This window comes from Grampus griseus, assembly GCF_964374135.1.
Source record: "Grampus griseus genome assembly, chromosome: 7".
Lineage (NCBI taxonomy): Eukaryota > Metazoa > Chordata > Mammalia > Artiodactyla > Delphinidae > Grampus > Grampus griseus.
In genome coordinates this window covers 20,984,228-21,000,700 of record NC_139001.1, presented here as the reverse complement: position 1 = coordinate 21,000,700, position 16,473 = coordinate 20,984,228, and the positions used below count along the sequence as shown (strand labels likewise).

Sequence of the window (16,473 nt, the reverse complement as noted above, 5' to 3'; positions counted from 1 at the left end):
AGTTGATATCACAGTTTCAATAAAATCCACCTACTGATTTTTACAAGATATCCTGTGGTCTGTGAAGCTAAAAAGACATTCCTTTGCCTTCTTTTTTTTTTTTTAATTTAGTTTTTGGCTACGTTGTGGCACATGGGATCTTTTGTTGCAGCGCACAGGCTCCTCGTTGCAGTGTGCAGGTTTCTCTCTAGCTGCGGCACGTGGGCTTCTCTCTAGCTGTGGCATGTGGGCTCAGTTGCCCCGCAGTATGTGGGATCTTAGTTCCCTGACCAGGGATCAAACCGGCGTTCCCTGCATTGCAAGGCGGATTCTTAATCACTGGACCACCAGGGAAGTCCCTCCTTTGCCTTCTGTAACAGAACCTAACTTTAAGCAACAACACTTCAACATAAAGGGAATTTGGGGTGGTGTTCAAATACACTGCAAAGTGGACTTATGTTTTATAAAGATTGTCAGCAATAAAAGTTGAAATATAAATTATAGGGTTATCCCCAAATTCACTGGAAAATTAAATTAACCACAAATGTGTCCCATTCCTCCCCATTTTCCCTCCCTAATCTCATTCTCCAAACATCCTGATAAATTACCACTTCACTACAATATGTTCATCTGTTAGGAAGTGAATGAATGAATACTTCTGTAGCTGGTAAAAGGGTGGAGAAGGAAATGTCTTCCTCCTGTGAGGGGCAAATGTCTTCCTCCTGGTATTTCCCATCTTAGCATTTTGCCTTCCATTCACTTCTGTAGAACCTGGTTTCTTACCTCTAAAAATTAGGAAAATAAAGTTTGCTCTTTCCTCCCTAGCACAGGAATATGATCCAGTGCCTCTGCACGCATTGGAGGGTAAGGAAGCTTCTGGACCCACAAGTGAAGCTTTCAGATACAAACTCAATTCAGTCAGCCAAGAGAGTTTTTGTGGAGTTACTATTACCAGGTAGGTGGCCCCCAAGAACAGTCAGACCACTGGGATGCAATTACAGAAAGTCCAGTAGGACCAAACCCAGAAAGGCTGCCATTGAGCGGAATAGCTTCTAGAGAGGAGCTAATGCACCCCTCCCCCGTCTGCACGGAGCCCACGCTTTAATCCACCCAGCTCTCTGAGGAGAGCAATTCTGGGTCTTAGAGCAGAGAAGGGTGATTTGAAAAGCAGTGAAAGGCAGAGAGGATTAGGCTGAGTGGAAAATGTTCCTGGCGTGGAGAGTGAGGGTAGGTCTCGGATAGCCTTACCTTACACGCACTTCCACCTGGAGAATTCCCCCTACTCATCCCTATGTGGCCACTCAAGGATTAGCTTCTCTGACGATCCTTCTCTAGCTTTCCCAGACATTACTAGTCACCCCTTCTGTGAGGTCCTTCAGCACAATGAATGCAACCCTGGTCCAAGGCACTCATCATAATGTCATCTTAGGGTTGCTTCTTAGCCTGCTGGGCTCTTGCACTGGACTCTGAGCTCCCCATCTTATCTCCACATTCCCAGGGCCTAGCACTGGGTGCGTTCACTCAATGTCTGTTGAGTGAATGGTCACACTGATCCTTTTGCTGCCACCAAACCAGGTGGACCAGAAACGAAATGGACAACAGGACAATTTCATCCTTAAATCATGACCTTTGGGGACAGAACATCCCTTAAGAGGTCATCAAATTCATTCCCCTCATTGAGCAAGACTGATGAAGTGCCCCCTGGGATGCGCTCTGGTCCTGTCTTTGGCTCTGGCCCTCATCATCACTGTGCCCCAGGCTATTTTGTCAGCCCTCAGCTAGCTCCACCTCCCCTTTTGTAAAACCGGTTTAATAACTGTCTTTTCATAACATTTAATTAACCAGACAATAGGCCATACCTTTCTATTACAAAAAATTTCAAACAGACATAAAAATAGAGAGAATAGTAGAAGAAAGCATGTACCCAGTCACCCGACCTCAGCATCTATCAACTCATGACCAGCCTTGTTTCCCCTCTAGTCACTGGATTATTGTGAAGCAAATTCCAGCCATCATGTCAAATAAACACTTCTTTGAAACTTGCATTGCATTCGTAGAAATGATGAAAATTTATTTAAATCATGAGGAACCTCTCTCTATGTGTTTTGGGAGGGAGGAGGCATAGAACTTTTGAAATCATATCACATACATCTCCAAAAGCCTCAAACTGATTTTTTTTTGCAGACAAACACTTAATGGATGTCAGAAGTAAGAAACAAGCGATTATTGTATAGAATGTCAGTACTGACTTTGCAAGGACCAGACCCCGTGTGATCTCTCTGGAACAAAGATGACAGAAAGGCAGGAGCAGCTTAATGGACCAACCCCCTCAAGCACCTTTTTCTTCTGTGTTAAAACAGTTGTAGTCATGTGCAGACACATACCCACTCGCTCGCTGTCACCCACAGACACACACACACAACAGGAGTGGACATCTCTTCACTCCCACTCACGCCTGCCCTCGTTCACCTGCAGCTGTCTGGTTTGGGCAGTTGCTTTCTGAACACACTGGAGAACTCAGAGCCTCAGCACTAGAAAGCTTTCTTTCTAACGTAGCACACTGCTTCATGGAGGCTTAAGTCTGTGGCTCCTTGAGGCATTGCCACAGGAGGAATCAGATATACAACCCACACTCACTCAGTATGCCAAAATGCTCCTTTTGGGTTGTCAGGTTAAGCAGTGTTAAAGAACTCTGCATAATGGTCAATGCTATTTATGCTGATGATTATGAACTCTGTTTATATGCTTAAGATCCCGTACTGGGAAAACATTCCTGCCCACTCAATACTTTTCACTGCTCAGGTGTCACCCTGTCAATCTCAGAGCACTTAGCACACAGTACTTATACCCAGGGAAATGTGTGAGGAATATTTATCATCCTCTTCAGACAGAGGGCTAAAGAGAGACCAGAAAGAGAATGAATGTTTTTCGGGAGTCCCCTTCATGTACTATGGCAGGTGTTGTCTCCTCAAATTCTCACAATAATTCTATGATGCATTTCTTTTATTGGCTCCATGTTGCAGAAAGAAAACCTTGAATCTCAGGGGATTGAATTGATTTTCCCAAAGTTGCTTTTAGCTGCTAAGTGCTAGAGCCTGGATTCTAACCCAATTTTTCTAACCACCAAACCCATGCTCTTTTTTCTATACTTTTTTTCTTTTTTCTGTATTCTTTTTTTTCCAAGTATGAGAAACTACCCCCCATTTAAATTATTTTTAGTTTTTAACTTTTCATTTTGAAATAATTTAAGATTCATTAAAAAAACTTATAAACATAGCTTCCCATAAACCCTTCACCTTTCTTTTCCAAATGTTAACATCTTATAGAACCACAATACAATGACCAAAACCAGGAACTTAGCATTGATACAATACTATTAAGTAATCTATGCACCTTATTCGAACGTCACCAACTGTCTCACTAATGCCCTTTCTCTGGTCCAGAAGCCAATCCAAATCACGCATTGTATTTCGTTATCATATCTCTTCGGACACCTCCAATCTAGGAAAGTTCCCCCTTCATTCTTCATCTTTCACGACCTTGACATTTTGGCTGGTTGTTTTGTAGAATGTCCCTTAATTTGGATCCCTTTTAATGCTAAAAGAGTTTCACAAACTCTCAAATGACTGTAGTTGTACTTTGAGTATCTGCTCATTGAGAATATATTTATTGACAAGAAGCTGCACTAAAGTGAAGGATGCTTTTGATTTTGCTCATCACGATGCCTTCCACATACATCTGAAAAATTGTATGTGTATCTGTGAGATAATTTTTATTTACTATACTGGCAATGCTTAGGTATATTTAGTTTCATCTACCCCTGTGATATTTTGGAAGCTCCTCCTGAGGTCAGCAGCCCACAATCATACACACATCAAGGCAGAGGTTCTCAAAGAAAGTTTGGAGAAGACCATTGAGAGTTGGTAGATCAGATAACATCAAGAGCTAATGTTCACTGCATCTTTGAGAATTTATTGTGTGTTTGTACTCTATTCTTTGCCAAGAGTTTTGCATGCATTATATCATTTGAGCCTCACAATAGTACCTCTAAGACAAGTACTATTATTAGCATTCCCATTCTACAGTGGAAGAAATTAAGATTTCGAGTCTGTAAGTGACTTGCTCAAGGTCACACATCTACTGCACAGCAACACTGGGATTTGAACACAGTTCTGCTTGGCTCTGAAAGCCCCATATTCTTATCCACCATGCTAATTTTCTCCAAAAACATCTCTGATTTTTTGCTTCCATTGTTCCTATGTCTGGAAAAGCCTTCATGTCCTATTTTCCAAATTCTTTCCCTGGTTCAGTCTTTAAGGCCTAGTGCTAAGGGCGTTCTTCTAGGGAGATTTCTTCTGGTGGAAAGAGAAACTGGATTTATACAAACCCCAGGTACAGCACCTCCACCTGATACGGCATAAAAGAGGACAACAGAATTAGAAGGGGCTTGGATATTCCTGAGTACAACCTCTTCCTTATATAATAACAATAACTACTACTGTTTATTGCATGCTTTCTGTGGGTCAGCAGTGTTCTAAATGTTTGGCATGTGTCATCTCATTGAAATCCCACAGCAACCCTAAGAGGGAGGTACTAATACTGTGGAGGGGGAGACTTCTAGAGCTCACCCACATCTGGATTTCCTCTCTTTCCAGGTACCTAGGAGGATGACACTCTCCACCACTGCTGCCGTTAGGCAGAGCCATGTTTCTAGATCCAGCCAAGTTGTAGGCGAGTGTGATGTGCCATTCCAGAGCTGAAGCACTTCATTGTTGGTATTCAGTGAGCTGTGAGGAAGCGGGCTGTGCACCATCTGTTGCCTTACTCTGGGACTCTGGGGCTTCCCCAGAGAGGCCCCTGCTTGGACTTTGCTCAAGATCGCCCTCTGAACATAATTCAGGAGAGGGAATTGATGGTTGTATTCATCAGGGAAATTAACATTAGCTGGGCAATGTCTTAACACAGTCAAAGTCTGCATCGCTCCGTCATGTCACGCTCCCACGGTGGTTAGACTTTTCCATCTTGTGGCTGCCCCATGTGAAACTTGTAGCTCTCAGATCACGGAGGCAGGGATGGAGGGGGATGCAAGAGGCATCCCTTCCTGCCTCTGCCCTGAGTGACACATGTCCCTTCCTTCTCAGTCACATGGTCCTGTGCCCACCCAACTACCGCCCTCTCCTCTACCAGTGCCCACACCTCTGTTTCTTATATGTGTGGGAACCTCAGGTCTGGTGGAAGCATTTCTCCTTCCTATTTGGCTTCCTCCTCAAACTGCTCCCTAATAAACAATATTACTGTGAAGTAGTCACCTACTTCGGAATTGTCAAAGCTAATGGTTAGAAATGCAGATTCCAGGGCACCACCTCTGCATTTTCCCCTTCCTGACGCACTTCTTGGTGCCCACAGATGTCTCAGAACTATTGTAATGTGTGCAGCCCAGGTCAGTGTTATCCAAACTTCAGTCGCTTACACTGTTCGACATATTCATACTATTGTTTTCTTCGTACGTAACATTTTTCTGTAAATGTCTCATATTTTTACTTCAGTAAATTTATTTCTAAAGGAGACTTTTTGCCACTACCATAAGTGAAAAACCGGTATCATTAACCATAAAAAGAAGAGACAAGTTGTGCTAATACAATAGAATATTATTCAGCACTAAAAAGGAATGTGCTATCAAGCCATGAAAAGACGTAACCGTAAATGCATACCAATAAATGAAAGAAGCCAATCTAGAAAGGCTACATACTGCATGATTTCAACGATATGACATTCTGGAAAAGGCCAGACTATATTGCAGGTGTTCAGGGGTGGGGGCAGAGGGATGAATGGGTGGAGCACAGGGGATTTTTCAGGCAGTGAAACTATTCTGTGTGATACTATAATGGTAGATACATGTCATCATGCTTTTGTCAAAGTCCTTAGAATGTACAACACCATGAGTGAACTGCAGTGCAAATTATGGACTTTAGGTAATAACAATGTGTCAGCGTTGGTTCATCAATTGGAAAAAAAGCACCACTCTGATGCAGGATGTTGATGGTGGGGGAAGTAGGGAGGAGGGGTGAGGGTGAGTATATGGGAACTCACTCAGTGTTTCTTTGAACATTAAATTGCTTTAAAAAATAAAGTCTGTTAATAAAAAAGAATAGACACAAACAAATGCAAGCAAAACAAGATTAACAGATTCTAGCTAGATATTGCTGTATGTCCAAAGGCTCTGAGCCTGGTGCCTTCTCTCTTTGTTTGCAGAGGAGAATGACAAGTGTTAGAAGGGTGTTAAAGACGTATCATCTCTTCAATGAGATTTTCTCATGGACATAATCATAAGGCATGAGAGCAAAATGAGAAGAGAACAACATTCTCACTTGAGGATCTATGTTATTTAACGTCGTGTCTGTCTGGGGTATCCATCCTATGCCAGCTTCCAGAAACACTAGTCTAGGCATGACCCTGAATGCAAACACCTCGCTGTCACACGTTGAGCAGGTTTTTCCGCTGCCACTTCCTCAACATGCTCCTCCATGTGCATGGTCTGCTCCTGGCCTCTAGGGACTCAGAGTCCAGAAAAGTGTCTTTCTGCACAGTTCCTGCCAAGCAGACAGTGTTGCTTAACAAAGATCTGTCAGGGACATGGTGGTGATGGAGATGGTAAAGACAAATATGTTAGGAGTGAGGGACACAGGCAGGAGAGGACAGAGGTCCAGCAGAGTCAGGCAATGGAAGACAGAAAGTCAGCCAAACAGAGACACTGGATCTAAACGTGCATCCCTGAGGGTCAGACACAAAACAGCTGGCGTCTACTGTGGTCAAAGCACAGCCTTAATCAGAGTATCTGATTTTTTAAGGTTGTCGTGAGACAGTGTGGTAGAAAAGGCAGCAGTGTAATCTGGGGGCCCCACTCCAGGTCTCTGAGTTACACGAACAGAATGGGACAAATGTTGTTCCCATTTAATGAACAGCTGCTGTGTGCCTAGAACTTTAATCCTGCCCACTCCTTATGACAAGTGTTCAAGCTCAGTATTTTATTCCTGTTTTATAAACAATGAAACCTAGGTGCAGGGAGGTTAAATAAGTCACACAGGATCACCCAGCTGGGAAGGGCCCAAATTGTGACTTAAATCCATGTCTTTCTGACTTGAAATCCCATGTGCTTCCCATCCTTCTGAAATTGTACGAGAAAAGATCTGCTCCTGGTCAAGTGGTCGCAAGCCAGGATGATGATCACTGTGATTACTAGAACAAGAATCGTTGCTATTTGTCGTTATAGAATCAGAAAAGGAGGTTGGATGGGGTGAGAAGTATCTCAAGGGATTGTCCATATCCCCCTTGCTTGGCATTTTAATTTATATAGACACATACATACACATATGTGCCCATGTACACACAAGCAAATATGCCTTCTACTACGTGTACACTAGGAACCAAAGATAACTCTATCAGTCTGGAATGAACATGTACCAGGATGGAGGGGAAAGGATCAACAAGTACTGAATTCCTACTGTATGCAGAGCCCTATGCTAGCCACCGGGGTGGTTTCAAGAGGCTTCTTCTGGAGAAATTGATGTTGATTCTCTTCAACCACATCCAGAGTAACACCTCTGAGCACAGGCCCTGGAGATATTCTCATCAGAGCAATGAGAATTGCTCTGGGTGCCAGACTGGGGCTTGTGTGTCCCCTTTGTGGGCTTGGATCACAGAGTTGGACAGAGCTTCTATTCACAGATCCCCTTCTTTGCGGACAGTTTGCATCTACCTAGAACTCAAATTATAACTTATTCAATTTCACCTATCTTGTCATGCGTCGGTCATTCCCATGTGCGTCCCATTTTTGCTTTTAACATACACAGAGGGAGGTATCAAATGTGTACTATATGTAATACTCACAGAGTCTAAGTGACTCTATCTTACATACGATACTTCTTGAGGGGGGATGGTATACAGTTCAGCCCGCACAGTATTCACTTGCCAGCTCCTTCACATCCGGGCTCACTTCCAACTTGGCTTCCTTCTCATCAAACAAGAAGCAGCTAGCTCATTCCCACACTCCTTTGAGTATCCCCTCCCCGTCAAACCTACCCGCCTCTCCCAACTCACAAGCCACAACTGGGCTTCTCCAACGTACCAGCTGGAAAAAAGAGCAGAGAGAGAGAGAGAGAGAGATTGATTCCCAGTATCTCTCCTTTCTTCTTCCAGGCTCTTTTGAAATGCTTATTTCACTCCTGCTCTACTGGCTTTATTAAGTAATTCTCTGTATGGAGGCCTCAGCTAGAAGCCACACCCAATAAATTAGCCAACCACCACAAACAGATGCAGTCTGGCAAGTGAAGAAGGATTACTCCAAAGTGAACACCGTGCAGAGGATCTACAGACAGTTGAGGTGAGAATCACTCCACCACTGTCAAGACACCAGATGTCTCCCCTCCTCCAGTCCCTAATTCTGTCTGTGAATGACAGAGAGCTTCACTCAACACTTTACTCACATGTATGCACGTGCATGTAAAGAATAGATAGCTAAATATGGAAAATAGCCAGGGACCCAATGGTGAGGTTTGAACATCCTTACATCATCTCCCAATAAGTATTAGAGCACTGGTGAGAACCCTAAGGAAGTGGTCCTTGGACCTTCCAGTTTAAGTAGGACCAGGACTGGCAGATGTAGCAACTGAAAAACTACAGTGGGAAAAAAAAATCTCAGATGGGAAAATGAAAACAGCTCACTCATGACTTTGGGGAAGGTGTGGCAAGTGTGCTTCCCCTTTCCTGGGATGGTTTTGCATTCTAGGTCCATGATGGTATCTGTTCCCTGCCATTCATGAAATGCTTGCTCTCCTATTGTATGTGCATGGTGTAAATTCAGGATTGCAGCGATCACATGCTTGCCAACAACTTAGGATTTCTATGAACACAGGACAGAGAATATTCTTTGTGATCTTTGCAGAAGATGCCATGGCGTAATACACGCCATGTATTATATACACGGGAAATAGATATTCTGGGACTAGATGACCCCTTGAATTGGAAGGGATGCAGACCCATCTCTTTGTGCTTAGATTAAAAATCTCTCTGGACCCCAAGAAGTCTCATAACGAACCCCAAGTCTCAAGCTCAAAAGGGATCTTGAGGGTCACTAGTTCCAGTTGCCCACTTGAGCCCTCTTTCTAAGGCGGCCTATACTATCTTGGGACAGCTTTGATAGAAGGTTCTTTCTGATATCAAAACCCAAGTTGGCTTCCCTGGAGATTCCGTCACTGGCCAAGGCACTGCCCTTTGTGATTCCACAGAACAGGTCTGCCCCTTCTTGCGCACAACACACGGTCAGCATTTGATGCCAGTGAATATGCTTCTCCCTTGCAGTCTCTTCTCCCCAGTTCCCCTACCTGCGGGGCTGCCCACTGGATGAACTCTAAAGGCTCATTCATTCAACAAATAATTATAGAACGTGAAGCAAGTGCCAGGAACTGGATTGATGAGCAAACACAACCAAGTCATTGCTTCCAGGGATCTTACAGTCCCTTCGCAGTACCTCCCTTAGACCCAGGCAAGAGGGCCCCTTGCTATAGAAGGCTCCACTCTGACCCTTCTTCAGCTGCATGCTTCCCATGGGGTGAGGCGCCTACAGGGTCAAGGACACACATCCTCCTTCTAGAACATGCTTCAGTTACCTGGAACCCTGGAATGCCTGCCTATTCAGCCATGAGCCTGCTCCCAAAACCTTCATGGTTCTCTTTCTTCAGAATCAAAGGGAGAGGGGCAAGAGGAAGCTCTTTGGAGGTGGTATAGATAGAGCCTGGACAAGCCAGTGGGTGTGCCCACACATGTGTGTCCAAGGCTTATTATGGTGCAGGATGGAGCCAGCAGTGGAAAGAGAATCAGATCAGAGTGGCCTGTTGACCAAGGGCCAGATATCCTCATTTGGCTAGTACAGAATTCAGAGGACTCGAAGAGTTTTAAATTCAAATCTGTCTTCCAGGTTGTTTTGAAGGTATATTTGTCAGGATAGAAGGATAAAATGCACTTTGTTTAACAGTTTGTTAGCTGGATTTATTACTTTTAAATATTTTGGTCTATGATATGTGGGCCTCCATCCATACTCTTACCCTGGGGTCCATAAATGTTAGGGATGGGTCTATTCTTTGTGGATACAGATATTAGTTAATTAATCACAGAAAGAAATGTAAAATTGAACCATATTTCTAAGAAAAATAATATACCATTTGGGTCTCTCCTAAAATGTTCTGCTTGATCTCCATTCCCAGGGTTCTCCTTGCATCTTGGGGTCTCCAGGTTCCCTTCAGCCCTGCAAAGCCCTTCTTTTATTTTCTGAGATCCCAAAACACTGACTAAAATATTCCACATACTCTTGCCCCTTCTGAACTCAGAGCTTCAGGGAAATGAACCCTAGGAAGCATAAGGGAGGCAGACCAAGATTGTTAATCTCTTACAGACTCATTTCCTCCTTTTCATTAGGTCCAAAACAGATGCCCCATCACCACACTGCCATGGTAGATTCCATCTCTGTACCCACTCCAGGGGCTCCACAGCTGACCCAGCCTGGGAGGTGGTTTCACCTCTTTGTTAAGGTATCCGTGTGTCTCACATCTCTTCCGCTTCCAGCTGTCTAAACTCAGCCTAAATCTATTTCTTCTCACTTGGTCTGCAGCAGCAGGAGAGAAACCTTCTCTGACTAATTGGGGAAAAGGTAGCAAATTCATCCACTTGTCTCTCTGAATAGGCACCCCACACACTAGCCGCTTTTAAGCATGCATCTCTTTCTCGTCCCCGATATTACTGTAATTCACCTGCGACTCACTGTCTGTGTGCCCTTGATCTCTCTAAGCCTCTGTGATGTCTGGGTTAGATTGTGAAACTCCCTGAGGGGGCAGGGCCACATCTGCCCTGTGTCTCCAGACCCTGCTCAGCGGAGCAGCCCACATAGGTAGGCACTTAATATAGACTTTTGATGATGGAAACAGAAGAACAGCATCCTGTCTAGAGCATTGTGAGGGGGCAAGAAGCAATCTACTACCACAGACAGACCACGTCACAGCAGCCCTCCTGCCAGACTGGGAGCTGGGGCACACTTTTTCCTTTTAAACAAGGTGTGTGGGAGGGGCACTGTCTCTTGCCTCTGAGATAACAGCAACAACAAACACTGTGACAGCATGGCTCTAATTGTGTGGACTGATCTGATGCTCAGAATAACCTTATGAATTTGGGGACTATCATTATTATCCCAGTTTTCAAATGAGAAAACTGAGGCACAGAGAAGTTGTGTAAATTGTTCAGGCCTCAGACTGGGGCCATCTGGCTTCGGAGACCTTAGCTTGCCCACCACGGCACATGGTCCCTTGACGTGAACTAGTGGAGCTTCAAGCAGAAATGGAGAGTGAAGTGTTGCCGACCAGGCTCCTGTCCCACACTCTCGCAGATCCTTGATCGACTGACCCCTGTCCCACCTGAGTGACTGGCTGAAGGAAGGAGAGTGTCAGTCAGCTGTCCAGCCTGGAGCCAAGTTGGCCCTCAAGGCATTTGTTCACACCCCATCCCTCTCCCTCCTCCTATCTTTTCTATTTCTCAAACATGCCAAGCTTGTTCACACTTGGGTCTCCTCCACCTGGAAAACTCTTCCTCTAGACCTATGTATGCATCGTTGGGTCATTCTCATCACTTAGGTATCAGCTCAGATGGTACATCCTTAGGGAGGCTCTTCATGGTCACTCTGTGTAATGTAGCTCCCAAGACCTCCCTTTCATTCTTGTCTAACTCCTTTTGTCTTCATCACAGCACTCAACGCCATCTGAAATCACTTTATTTGTCTACTAGTTTACTTGTTTATTTCTGCATCTTCACTACAACTTTAGGTTCAAGAGAGCAGAGACCTCATCTGTTTTGTTCACTCCTGGATACTCAGGGTCTGAAACAACATCTGGCATGCTGTAGGTACACAACAAACATTTGCTAAATAAATGCATGTGTGAATGAATAAGTAGTAAGTCCTTTATAGATATGTACAAATATGGAACTAGCTGGATCCTTCAGTTTCCTGCCCCTCACCACATACATTTCAAGTTATTGGCAGGAAGACACCAAATTTTCGGTTTGGGCAGCCTTTTAGCCCCTGGAGCAGTGGCAAAAGACTGGGGAGCTGTTCAATTCCTTTGTCTGGGCAGAGAAAAGACCAAGACATTCAGCTACTGGGACTGCAGACTGTCTACACTCCATTCAGGGCCACGTGTGGACAATTGCTGGACACTCCCTCCTTGAACAGAAAACAAAATACTGAAATCTCAGCTTTTCACTTTCTGTGTCTGACTGTCTCTCTCCCTCTCTTCCTACTCTAGAGAGTTTTCCCCACCTCCTCCTCTTTGTCTCCCTTCCTCATGGAAATCCTGTGAAGAAACACAAGCAAAAAGTGGGAAAATGTGTTCACATCTAACACATTTTACTCTTATTACTAATAGCACAATTCCATTAAAATCTCCTGGCTGCTGTGCAAATAAAGCAAACCCCCAAAGTATAATAATATGCGGGGAGTGCTTGATTTGATCCAGTCTGAGTATCAGCGTGGCCCCCTATCCCTCCCACATAATAACAGAGCCCATTCCTTTATTGGTGTTAGCTTTTTTCTTTATTCCACGCTTTATTTATGACACATTGTAAAAATAACTAACAAGAAAAGAAAGCTCCTAACCTCCAACCAGACCCTGTATCACGTGAGGGTATTTCACAATATTCCTAATAATCCTTTTTATTTAGCAAAATACTGCTTTTCCATGAGCAAAATGCATGCCATTATATATTAATCACTTTCAAGTCATTTTCAGGCTCATTATCTGCCGGATCCTCTCAACACATTTATAAGCAAATGAGGGGAACAGAAAACGGTTCCTCTAAATCACAGAAGTTGGAAAAGGGGCTCAAGGGTATAAAGAAATCTGAAGAAGTTCACACAACAGGTAAATATCCTCCAGAATAGGCTCCAAGTCCTGCCGTATTCTAGAGACAAGGGTGTTCTTGCCAGAAGCCACACTCCCAGTGGCCCCTGTGACATGCAGAGCTGAACCAGGGCACATGGAAGAAGAAAGAAATAGCTTAAGAAGTTAGGAAGCTAAACAAATCCTTTTTTTTTTTTTTTTTTTTTTTTTGAGAAGATGGGGCTTCTGATTGGGGCAGATGCTGACCAGGAGCGTCCTAAGGTGAAGCACAATTCTTGTTCTCAGCCCCGCCACTCCTCCTTGTGTCTGTGCTGGATCGCCAGCACTGGGAGAGGGGCACAGTGCAGGCACCCTGGGCCTTCTTGCCTAACAAGAGTCCTTGGCTCTGGGCTGCAGTCCAATTGGGACTTCAGGCAATCCTAGTCACAAGAAGGAGGAACCCAGCCCTCAGCCTCTCAGAGACATTTACTCACACTGAGATCAACATCTCCTCTCATAATGCCCAGGCCACGGCCCCAGTCATCATCTGTCCCTGAAGCGCCCTGCCCATTCTGGGCAAAGACAAAACGAATGAAAATGTCAGTGAAGCCTGACTCTCACAGAGAAAGCCTTCAACAAGAACCAGAGCCACTCAGGAGCACCAGCATGGCATCCTGTTTCACCATCACTTGTCCAAGGAGCACCGAGCAGTCTTACCCCACTTCCGGGAAACTAGTGAAGAAGTGGCTGATGTGACCACATAACCCTGCCCGGGGTGCGACTGCATGTTCTTTCACCAGCATCACTAACTAGATCAGATGAACCTTTCTGATCTGGGATTCTGTGGAAAGTGTTGCCACAATTCATGATTCTAGAAGAATGTGCACATACTCTCCAGCACTGCAGAAACTAGACTGAAAGTGGAGCTAGAGGGGGTGGGGTGAGTATGTCTGTGAAAATCTGAATGCATGTGGTAGGGAGAACCCTCGGCCTTGGGAAGACTCTGGTCCATAAGGTGCTAAGCATCTCCTATCCTGGATGGGGAGAGTTTAAGGGACTTTCTAAGTTTGTGTGCTTCAGGGCTGAGAAGGGAAATAGTTATGACAAGACTCCCTACTTCCTTCTCCATATTCCTTACACTCACTCTCACCCTACTTACCTACCTGCTTTCAACCTAGGAAAACTTGAGTCTGCCAAGAAGTCTTATAACAAACTGTATAGTCTTCATGAACTTACAATCCCCTCCATTTCCTCCTCAGTGATTGTGGATGTCAGTATAATATGGGAGGGGTTAGTATCAAAGTGAAGGAACAGGCATAGGCTTGCTGAGGACAAGGTCTCCACACACCATCAGAGAGGGAAGAAGTCTGAATCTGGAACTGAAGATGGGCTGGGGAAATGTCACTAACCACAAATCAGATACAAGGATACCTCGGCAACGAGCATGAATGTACCACCAAGTTTCTTCACTTCACCCCTTCCAACTTCTGAATCTTCTACTCTGAGGATGCTTATGGAATTTTTGGATGGAATTGAACATATTCCAATTGAGCACTGGAAGGAAAATGCAAACATGGGGGACAACTGAGCCACCAAACAGGCTCCGCCAGGCACCAGACACCTCTTGGGCAAACTTAACCACATGAGACATCATTGAGGAGCCCTTAAAACTTACAGTCCTCACACTAGAAACAGCACAGTGGTGCCCCAGGGCAAGTAGGCGAGTAGCAACCTGCCAGACCTGGAGATCCCAGAAGGAAGCAGGGAAAGGGAAAAAGGGTCTCACCTGTTCCGGCCCCTGGAAGCAGATGCGGCAGAGCGGGGTTCTCATGCCACTGTCCAGGCTGCTGCCCAGTGAGTAGCGATCCTCAGCCTTCCCCTTACAGAAGTCATCTGAAGAGGCACTGCTGAGCAGCAAGGCAGGTGGCTCTGCGGCTGGGCCACCGCAGTCATCTTCCGCTGAAGGTGGCAGGGGAGGGGTCTCCCTGCCCACGCCTTCTCGAGGCCCCCTCCAGCCTGCCCGCCCCCCGGCACCCAGAGCCGGAAGGGTGTTGTTGGCTGCCACGCCGGGGGGCTGGGGTTCGCCGTGCATGGGCAGGGGCGCTGGAGGGGGGCGCCGCAGGAGGAGAACCTTCAGGTCATTGAAGAGCATACGGCAGCGGCACTTGAGGAGACCCTGGTGGCGCAGCATCTGGGGGGCTGGGAGGCACAGTCCACAGCGGTACCAGGCACAGCAGTACCACCACCACCACCAGGGCAGCCCGCTCTGGGGCATCAGCATGTGCCCGGTGGAAGCAGAGAGACTGGTAGGGGCAGGCGGAGTCTTTGCAGAGGATGGGATCGTTTGAGGGGGTCCACGGTGTGTCTGTGTGATGGGGGGAGGCTTCGTTCGCACTGGCTCCTGTTACCTCCCTTCCACGTAGCAAATAAATTGCCCCCAGGACTGACGACTGCGAGCCACTGCCTCTGAACTCTACCTGGAAAGCCCAACAACAGCAAAAGTTTTCTTGCCCCTCCACCTCTACCCCAACCTTAAGCTTTGCTCAGAGTATCTCCTTTTTGCTTTTGACCTGGTGGCACTGGTAGGGGCAGGGGGGGTAGAAAAAAAAATGTTGGGGGTGGGCTGTCAGGGCCTTGAGATCAAGGTCTAATTGTTAGAAAGTTCCCCAGGAGAGGCTTATTGGGTTTTTCTCAAATGCCTAGGCAGTGGGAAATCTTTTCTTTCACATAAAAGGGTGGGGAAGGTTAGCAATAAAATTTGGAGTGGACTAAGCTGGGCTTAGGGCAAGCTAGCTCAGTGAAGAATTGAAGACTGCATGTGCTAGAGAGAAAAGGTAGTTTTCCTCAGGTGTAATGGGAGGTTGGCGGTGAGGGGCTGAGGGAGGTAAGGTGGGGAAGAGAGGAGGTTGGGAGAACTTTTAATTCTCCTGGGCAGAAAACTGGGGCAATTGACCCCCAGAAGCACCAGAGTTACTTTTAAGAGAGCAGCGGTGGGGGTAGGGAAGGGATTCAGGTGCAACTGGGCAAGGGGCTTGTGCTTTGCCTCTGCAGCCAAAGGGCTGCACAGAAGAGGGGAAAGCCAATTAGGAGAACAGAGGTGGGAAAATCAGGGACTGGAGGGCGGGGGGCGGGGGGCGGGGAAAGAAAGGGAAAAACCGAAAAGGCCGTTTAACCCTTGCAGAGCTACCTCCTTCCTGAGCTTTAAGATCCTGGCTAGAAGGGTGTGTGCTTGGGGGGTGGGAGGCAGAGAGCGGAGTAGAGATACGGGGTAGAGAATAGGGGCTTGTGGGAGGGGACTAGAGGAAGGAGTAATTACATGGTCTCAGCCCCCCGCCCGCCCCTGCGGCAGTCTGTAAATCCTCGGCCCCCTTCCCGTGGCGCCAGCAAATGTCCCTCTGGGCGAGGGGCAAGGGCCGGGATAAGGGCAGGTCCGGGCGGGTGGGTGGCCTCGCCTTCTCCTCGGGGGCCTCCTCGGGGCCGCTGTCGCCCTGCTTCTCTGGCTCCGGGTCCGCCCGAGGCCGCCGATGCTGCTGCGGCGGCGACCGCTTGTCGGCGTGCGGGTGTCTCCGGGGCGGGG

At 46.3% G+C, this 16,473-nt stretch overlaps 1 protein-coding gene across 1 annotated transcript in view; it reads right to left on the bottom strand.

Annotated features, from left to right (window-relative positions):
- MARCHF4 (membrane associated ring-CH-type finger 4) overlaps positions 1-15,224 on the bottom strand; it is a gene marked incomplete at its 3' end in the record, with an annotated part of 101,218 nt that extends 85,994 nt beyond the window's left edge. Inside the window, exon 1 of the mRNA XM_082658608.1 lies at positions 14,683-15,224. Coding sequence (XP_082514734.1) covers positions 14,683-15,177 — 495 coding nt within the window. The 5' untranslated portion in view covers positions 15,178-15,224. The remainder of the gene's footprint in view (positions 1-14,682) is intronic.
- Between the last annotated feature and the right edge of the window lie 1,249 nt (positions 15,225-16,473).